The 9,602-nt window shown below is 37.4% G+C and overlaps 1 protein-coding gene across 4 annotated transcripts in view; it reads right to left on the reverse strand.

The window, feature by feature from the left end:
• The window catches only part of LOC128555684 (uncharacterized), a 48,681-nt gene extending 39,110 nt beyond the window's left edge, over positions 1–9,571 (reverse strand). For all 4 annotated transcript variants that reach the window (XM_053538780.1, XM_053538779.1, XM_053538778.1 and 1 more), the window contains exons 1-2: positions 9,457–9,571; positions 4,370–4,402 (exon numbers count right to left, since the gene is read on the reverse strand). In XM_053538780.1, the coding sequence (XP_053394755.1) occupies positions 4,370–4,396 (27 nt within the window). In that variant the 5' untranslated portion in view covers positions 4,397–4,402; positions 9,457–9,571. The remainder of the gene's footprint in view (positions 1–4,369; positions 4,403–9,456) is intronic.
• Positions 9,572–9,602: the final 31 nt, after the last annotated feature.

A 9,602-nucleotide genomic window follows, 5' to 3' on the forward strand; every position in this document is an offset into this window, starting at 1 on the left:
TATCATCAAGGTGAACATTCTGACCATGTTTCATGAAGATCTTGTGAAATATATGGCCTCTAGAGAGGTCACAAGGTTTTTCTATTTTTAGACCTACTGACCTAGTTTTTGAAGGCACGTGACCCAGTTTCGAACTTGACCTAGATATCATCAAGATGAACATTCTGACCAACTTTCATAAAGATCCCATGAAAAATGTTACCTCTAGAGTGGTCACAAGCAAAAGTTTACGGACGGACGCACGCACGCACGGACGCACGCACGGACGGACGACGGACGACGGACACCGCGCGATCACAAAAGCTCACCTTGTCACTTTGTGACAGGTGAGCTAAAAACAACAAAAAAACATGTAATATACAAATTTCAGTAGTTAAATAGAAAATGTTCAGATCTGCCATGTAGTGTACCCCCAAATTTTGAAGTGTACCCCTATTTTGCAAAAGCAGGGGGTACATGTACCCTCAACTTTAAAAATGAGTGGGCATGCTGAGATTAATAATGGCAACTCTATATATTTATAAAGTAAATCAAAACTGTGATTCAGAGAACAGCCACAACTAAAGTTGGAAATTCTCAAAATAACTTAACAATAATTGTGAAGAAACAAAAGCCAATAATTTGCAGCTTACAACATTTCTATTATTAAATATAATTCAGTGACTGGGACAGCATGCCCATTCACGCACTGCAGTACGTGAATCACGCACAAAATATCAAATGCACGCATAAAAATCACTTGTTGAGGGTACATGCACGCACAGATTCGGAACTCCTACGTTCGACTGCCAAGCCGTTGTTTATATCATCGTGCACTTGCCGAATGTTTGTAGGGTCTAAAACGCAGATCCGGTCCACGGACGTGATATTTTCGTTTCCATCACCGACACTTCTCGTCGTAATTGCCAGCCGCATAGTGGGGTTTGGTAAGTGTTTTAGTCTGACGTCACATGCGTCGTGTGCAAAAATGCAGAAAAGCATTCTAGCATTTATCAACTCGAGAAAAGGTTTTTATTTACAGTATTTTCTTCGATATTCAACTGCAAATTAAATTATTATTTTATACACATTTTATATCTGTAATAATCGTTCGGGCACTTGATCGGCGATTTTTACCACCGTGTCTTTAGTTGAGTGTATGTTACTTCGGACGAAACGTATTCCGTTCACGAAAATGGGAAATACGTTAACCTTGCTGAATACTTCTTTCTAATTAGTTTAATATCGGGAGGGGTCCTTGTCAGAATATCCTTTCTGAATTTTGGAAAACATTTTAAATTTTCTAAAATCATCTTGTCTGTTATACCATATTATCGCCGAGAGTTCAGGGCTTTTTTTGTTGGAACTTTTTATCTTTTTAAAATTAATCTGTGTTTTGTTTTCGGAAGTAGATAATGTTCTTATGTATCCTAATATCCTGATTTAGTTTTATTGCCCAAAGTTCCTAAGAATGCTAAAATCGTCTGTCCAAAATTTTCACTTTTTCACTCACGACCAGAGCCATTTTTTTTTCAAATTTAACACGGCCAAAAGTTATTGATTTTTTTACAGCTGAGGAGTCAAGCCCTGGAAAGGCTGATTCAGGACAAACAGTTCAAGAAAGTAAAAACCCAAGCACCTCAGCCTCCCCAAGGAAACCCAAACGAATGAAAAACTGGCAGGACAGATGGCTATCAGAATTTTCTTGGCTAAGATTTGATCATGAGGAGTATAAAATGTACTGTACTTTGTGTGAAAGAGCTAGCGGTGCAAGAAAAAGTCTCAGAAGCAACGCCTTTGTAGCTGGCACACAAAATTTCCAGCATTCCTCACTGACACGGCACCAGCTTAGTGACGACCATATTCTTGCAAAGGGTACTTCACAGCAGCAGGTGTGCTTTTATACTGTTGTTTGGTGTGGATTTACATTTCTCTCCAATCTACATGTAGATCTGCTCTTGCTTTTCTATCCAGCTTTCCTTCTGCTCAGGGCATTTTAAATTTTACATATATTATACCGCTCAGAAAATATGGCTAGACAGTGAGGTATAGAAAGAGCTAAATAAAGCCTATTTTTTACCTTTCAGACCATAATCTCTTATCACTTATTGATTATCAGCTGTGAAATCAATGAAAGTTATTTCAACTGATGAAATGTTCCTGTATTTAACTATCAGTTTATGTTTTTCCAGGTATACATGGAGACAGCGAAGAAGTGTGTGTCTGGCAAGCTGATTCCTGTAGTAGAAGCCCAGATTAAAACAGCTATGTATATAGCCGAACAAAACTTGCCAAACCGAAAGTTTTTAAGCTTAATAGACTTGCAACTTGAAAATGGTGCTAATGTTTTTAAAACGGGTGTTTACACAAATCATCAGGCAGCCTCAACTTTCCAAAAATATGTGGCCAATGTATTGAATGACACAATGGTTATCAGAATGAAAAATAGTCCATTTGTTGGCATCATGCTGGATGAGAGTTTAGATATTGCTGTAAATAAAAAACTTGTGCTGTTTTGCAAAATACTACATAATGGCCAATTAAAAACCGAGTTCTGTGCCAATGTTGTCATAAATGATGGTAAAGCTGAAACAGTTTACAACTGTATTGTCCAATTTTTAAATGAAACTGGTATTGATTTTTGCAGGGTCAGTGGTCTTGGTAGCGATGGTGCATCAGTTATGATGGGAAAAGTTTCAGGTGTAGGTGTGCGAATGAAAACTCAAAATCCCAGAATTATACATGTATGGTGTGCTGCACACAGAGTAGCACTTGTTGCATATTGGGCCTCAAAATCTATTCCTTATTTGAAAGAAGTTAATGAAACACTTGTCAATGTGTACACATTTTATCAGTACTCTGCTCCCAGGTATCAGAAACTCAGAGAGCTGCAGAGGGTTCTAGGCAAAAAAGTTAAACGTTTTAAAAAGCCTACACAGGTAAGGTGGTTGTCCTTGTCTGATTCCATAACTGCATTCCATGACGCATATTCAGCCTTAGTTCTAGGTTTGGAGCATGAACAAGCCTCCAATCCAAGGAGTGAAGGTGCTGCAAAAGCCAAAGGTATTTTGAAAAAAATAAAGAATTTCAAGTTTGTCATTACACTGTGTTTTCTAAAAGATATACTTGCAATTTTAGACAGGATATCTAAACTATTTCAAAAGGACAATATTGATGTAGCTGTCCTCAAGTCGTCTATTATTGCTACAAAGAATTCAATTCAGATTTACAGTGATGAAGACCCTGTGACTGCTGCTGCAGCAATTGAAGAAATTGAAGAAAACAGCCAGTATCAGGGTATTCCTATCACAGTAAACCTGTTGCAAAGGCACCATTATGTGCACATTAAACAAAAATTTGTTCAGAATTTGGTCAGGGAATTCGACATTAGATTTCCACCTGATGATGTGAGTGTTCTGAATGATCTAAATGTCTTACTAAATCCAAAATTATTACCCTCTACAGCCCAGGGTATGGTTGAGTATGGTGCTCAGTCCTTGGAAAGATGTATTGAATTTTTTGGCACTCAAAATGCTCATATGCAACCACTTGTACAAGCTGCTGAATTGAGACAATCACATTTACAATTCAAGTATTTGATGAACACCAACAGGGAGGTTTCCTTACAGGACTTCTGTCTTATGGTTATAAATAATTACAAGGAGGCATTTCCCAGCTTCTGTGTTTTGGCAGAAATTCTGTGCACCATTCCTATGACATCAGTACCCTGTGAGAGGGGTTTCTCACTTCAAAATCGGCACCACAGATCTGCCACATGCAGGTCCTCTGTGGAGACCATTCAGAACAGAATGGCTATAGAATATTACTCAAGCTCTGTTGATAAACAAGATGTCATTAGGAAAGCTGCACAGAATTTCTGTGACAATAATACATGGTAACTGAATGTAACACTGAATAAAGTACATTATAACTTAAATGTTAAAGTGAAAAATAAAACAAAATGAAAAACTTTAAAATGCTTTATTTTATCTCTCATACAAATTAGTGCAAAAGAGCACACAAGTCTGAATGAAAAAACATGTATACACAAATTTAATTAGTTAAATAGAAAAATTTCTGATCGCCATATAGTGTACCCCCAAATTTTGAAGTGTACCCCCATTTTGCAAAGGCAAGGGGTACATGTACCCTTAACTTTAAAAATGAGTGGGCATGCTGCTGGGAAGGCCATACACATTACATGATGCACAATATGTGCACTAACAAATACTTCTGTTATCAATGGATATAACTGCAGACCCCAAATTTGATTGTGTAATAGGAAATATGTGCAGATTTTAATTGTGAATTTGCTTTTTCATTAATACAGATCATTTATATTCCTTCTTTTAAGAAAAACTAAGTACTAAATTCACATATAAATACTTACAGGTGATTCGTCCCAGTCATCTGACATGGTAATCTGAAAACAAAAGAAAAATCATGTGATCTAACTAATCCCAATGACAAATAATTTGTTTCCCAAGTAACATTTTAACAGGAAGCTCTTTACAAAAGTTTTTGATGAAACAAGTATGCCCACGGGCAGAATCTCATAATGTCGAGCCCACCAGCTGTCAAGTTGACCTTGACCCTGGACTTAGGGGCCTGGTTCTTGCGCATGACTCAGTCTCATAATGGTGAACATTCATGTAATCCAAACATACTTATTAAACCATCCCTCCTGAAATTTGGAGTCACTTCACTCATGGTTCATACAGACCTTCCCAAAAAAAATTCAAGTAGTTTTCAAGGAGTTTTCAAGTAGTTTTCCTCCATTTTCAAGGACTAAAATGGGCGCAATGTCACTGTTGCTGAGACATGAAATAACCAATTTAGGACAAAATTAAACAATGTAACACAAGGTTTACCTTCAAAGCATCGCAGATAAATTACAGTGTGAAAATTACTTGAAAGAGCATAAAAACCATAAAGTACAGTACCGTACATCAAAATTAACCTTTAATTCTAAGTAAAAGAGGGCATAATTCGTGAAAAGTTGGTGTCAGAGTTATGCACCTTGTGTCACATGTGGGTGATAAGGTGGAACACCTATTTTAAGTTTGAATCAAATCCATTTAGTAATAACAGAGATACAGATTTCCGAACGGGATGCGACAAAACTGACTCCTATATATTGGTGGGGGTATAAAAACTTGATGGGGGTCTTGTTTTAATAACAAGAGCGGTCAGTGGACAGCGCGCTCGACTATTCTCAGTGCTTAATAGTATAATATAAGCAATGAGTAAAACTTTAACATTACAATAAGCATATTCTAAGGCACAATAAGCATATTCTAAGTCAAAAAGGGGCCTTAATTCAGTCAAAATGCTCGATAGAGTTGCCTCCTCCTTTTTACAGACTGGGGTCATGATGGTAAACAAGTATGCAAAATATGAAAGCAATATCTCAATGGACTTTGAAAATATTTGGGGTGGTACGCAAACTTTAACATTTATTCTAAGTCGAAAAGGGGCCATAATTCAGTCAAAATGCTTGATAGAGTTGCATCCTCCTTTTTACAGACTGGGGTCATGATGTTTAACAAGTATGGAAAATATGAAAGCAATATCTCAATGGACTTTGAAAATATTTGGGGTGGTACGCAAACTTTAACATTTATTCTAAGTCGAAAAGGGGCCATAATTCAGTCAAAATGCTTGATAGAGTTGCCTCCTCCTTTTAACAGACCGGGGTCATGATGGTAAACAAGTATGCAAAATATGAAAGCAATATCTCAATGGACTTTGAAAATATTTGGGGTGGTACGCAAACTTTTAACATTTTTGGGACACTAACGCTCACACCGACATGATAATAATATTATGATATACCGTATAATACGCGATTTATATACAAGATAAATATGATACTACAGCGATCACTCGTGGGGTTTAAGAGACGTTGTGGAGATTTCCCCCTGCAAAAGTGGTCTGAAGCCCCAGCATACTTTTCCTGCAGCAAATAAAGTCATAAAATAAATGGAAGGACCCCAAGAACCAAATTCTCCTTTGAAACTTCATGTCATTGTTCATTTCTGAGAAGTAAGGTTTTAACATTCACATAATTTGACATATTCTGTCAGTTAGAAACAGGGATCACTTTTGGCCGCGATTTCGCGATATTCTCGCATTATTTTGGCGAAAATCGCATAAATTTTGCTCAAATGCGCTTAAAAATCGCATCCGCATGGCCGTAGATCTTTTGCCGAAATTGCAACTTTTCGCTGAAATGCGGTCTTGCCGTTATTTAATTTTTGTACACTGGGACCCCGTTATAACGCTGTCAGCGGGGTCCAAGGTTCGAGACCCGCGGATCTAGCGGGGTTAAATTTATAACGCGGGTTGATCGTATCAGCGGTAAATGCAATACCCCACCCATCGGTAATGTATTAGACGTATTTTGGACGCTGTTTTATGTTAATAAGAGATAAGAATCGTATAAACGGGACATTTATTTACCTTAAATGCTACTGAAAAATACATTAAAAGAATTATAACGCTGTGTCATCTTCTCATTTTGTCGTGATTCTAAAAGAAAGTTGAAATTGTTTATCCCGGAAGTAAACATGTATAACACTGTGTGAGGAGTGCGCTGTCATGAGAATTACATATGGGGGTTTATGTAACTAAAAGAGAAAAAACGCGGACAGTCTTAAAAAAAATAATTTTGAATACATGAAGAAAATCGATAAATGATATAGAAAATTGTTAAATCGCCGTCGTTAATATACGATATTAAAAAGGGAGAACATTCTCAATATGGCTTTCAGTGCGTCGAATCTTCGCAAATTCCGACGAACCGAGAATGATGATTATGAAAAACGGCTGCATTTTATTACAAAACTGGGCATGTTGTTCGATTTTTATTCACTCGAGTGTTAATGTCATCCACTTAATTGGTGCAAACTTAAACGGTTTGATAGTTGACTGACCGATCTTCCACGCTTGTTAATGCAAACAATTTAATTTTGACACGGTACTGATTGCCTAATTGTCACAGGTCTACATGTATTGAAACTTTAACAAAGGCGATACGCAAACAAGTAAGCTAGCAGACGATTATTGATTTTTGTCACAGTTGTCATGGAAAGATGTTAATGTACACGTACATGTAGTTTTAACGCTGGTTATGATCAAATTAAATAACATCCGCGGATTTTTTTTTTTTTTTTTTTTTTTTTTGATTTTTGATTTTTTTTTTACTCCTAAAATTTGGAAGCCAAGACGATACAGCGTTATAACGAATACCGCGGTATATCGAGAAGCGTTATAACGGGTTTTGAGTGTATGACGTTCATTTAGGCGCTTGAATTTCGCTTTTATCTCCATACAGCGTCCGATGATTATGACTACCAGACAAAAATAATCTGTTTTCGCATTGTTTCAAAATACCATTGAAACAGAAATTTTAAGCATTTGGAAGGACAAACTTTCTGCCTCCATTCGCGCGGATGAATAGCGATGAGAATAACAAGATGGTGGAGAACCCTCCGGTGAAGTCCCTTCATAAAAAACGCTGAATGCCCGAATTTCCAAACGAAATGGTTGAGGGTAGGGTCATAAATAAGTTTGAGTTTAAAATTGTTTTGACCTAATGGAAGTGTATCAAGTCTAGAAAGATTAAAACATAACTGAACTTCAACTTTGACAAAGCAGCTTTGAAGTAAAATCATTAGGGGAAAATGCATGTGGACCCAAGACTTGGTTACAACTTTCATCAACCTATTCCAGTGTACGAAATTCAGATTTGAATCCAATAGCCCGTTCGGGCTACCAGATTAAAAATTTTCCAAGCCCGACACCAATTTCACCAGCCCGAACTTTAACACCTTAAAATACATGATTTTTGCACCATATAACATTTTGTTTTACAGACATCTCTATGCATGTTTGAAGTAATAGAAAAGACATACTGTACATGTTTGCCATGTTTTTGAAAAATTTTAACTCGAAATACTCCAGTCCAGATCAGCATCGTCAGAGTCCAAAAGCATCGGACATGACACTCCTTGCCAAAACGAAATCTAAACTGTTATGCCCGATTTTTTAGGATCCGCACTCGCCAATTACTGCAACTCGGACTGATGACAATTTGTAAGATGTAATACCGAGTGCTGAATACACATTTACACAGCATAATTTAAGCTCCGCCTACTGCAGGTACTTGTGAGATTTTCGCGAGAAGTGTGAAAGCTAATCAAATTATCCGTTACGCTAGAGGTGATTGTATTCAACCAATTAGCGCTGCGGTTACGTCTTTGACACTGTGTTTGATTGTCAACACGTAAGAGTGCAAAAACCAATAATTCCATAACCGTTTCTCAGTCTGGAAAATCACGATGCAGTACTCGTTTAATTAGCATGTTTTTTTAAAGAAATGAGGAAAATTCGGTAGCCCAGTCGGGCTTGTACCTGTGGAAAATCGGTAGCCCGAGCTGAAATTTGGTAGCCACGGGCTGTCGGACTACCGTGAATTTCGAACACTGCTATTCAGCAATTCCTGGCACGGAATTTTAGAGTTGTAAAAGGTGTCTCTGAAAGGATATGTTTTGTTTATGTACAAGATAATTGTTCTTACAAATAAACAGATGTTTGTTTTTCAGTGTAATAAAAGCTGTCTGCCGATGTAAAATCCCATTATAAAAAGAAAAAATCCCATTCATTTTGTCAAAAATCTCATTGATCCAAGGCAAATGGGAATTAATCTCATAATAGTATCTGCCAAAAGTGATCCCTGAAGAAACAACTGTGGAGATGCAAATGTCATGACTAAACAGCCAGAGGAAATAAAATTTATGAAACTAATGTTAAACCTGCCCAGGGCCTCACTAGTCACAGTTGCAACAGTTTTGGAAAAACCATACACTTTCGTCAAAATTTAGCATTACATTCCGCCTTCTGATTAGCTCTTGATCTCACATGACCTTGCACACATGAACTTCGAAGAACAGAAACAGAAAACGTGAAAAATTCTCGTAAAGTTTTGGACAAGTATGATGTTAGAACTTCTACTGCCGAGAAAAAATGGGAGTCAAGCTAGACAATGTGATTCATTCCCTGTCGATTCCATGGGGTTCAAAAGCAGGAGACTGCCTTACATTCTTTTACCAGTAGTTGTTCTCTAAACAGAAATTAGTCATGCCTGTGAACTTAATTATTTTCCTCAATGTACAAAGACCCTAAAGTGAAAGTGGGAAAAATGTAGAATGGCTTTCAGACATTTTGTCACTGTCGAGACTTCTTTCATGATGAGAATTATTTTACTCGACAACAAATTCGACTTAATTACAGGCTGGACTGGAAAAGCTATCAGTAAAAGCAGTGACCAGTGAACCATGCACGCTTCCATGTCAGTGATCAATATCGGGATTGTGCGAACAAATAACTACGATTAAATGTCTACAACATGAGATAGTTTGAAACAGTACTGAAAATACTGTTTAAGACAATGGGTGCCACACTAGTCCAAATTACCTGCTGGTTATTTTGTAGTTCGGTTATTTCCTCGAATGCTTCCTTCCCGCTATATTACGACTGCGGACTTTCAGCGCCCACGTGATTCAACCTAGATTTCCGGTTACTCGAAAGACGAAAGGACACTTTTCTGCGGAAAGTCCTCA

This window comes from Mercenaria mercenaria, chromosome 3, assembly GCF_021730395.1.
Source record: "Mercenaria mercenaria strain notata chromosome 3, MADL_Memer_1, whole genome shotgun sequence".
Taxonomy (NCBI): domain Eukaryota; kingdom Metazoa; phylum Mollusca; class Bivalvia; order Venerida; family Veneridae; genus Mercenaria; species Mercenaria mercenaria.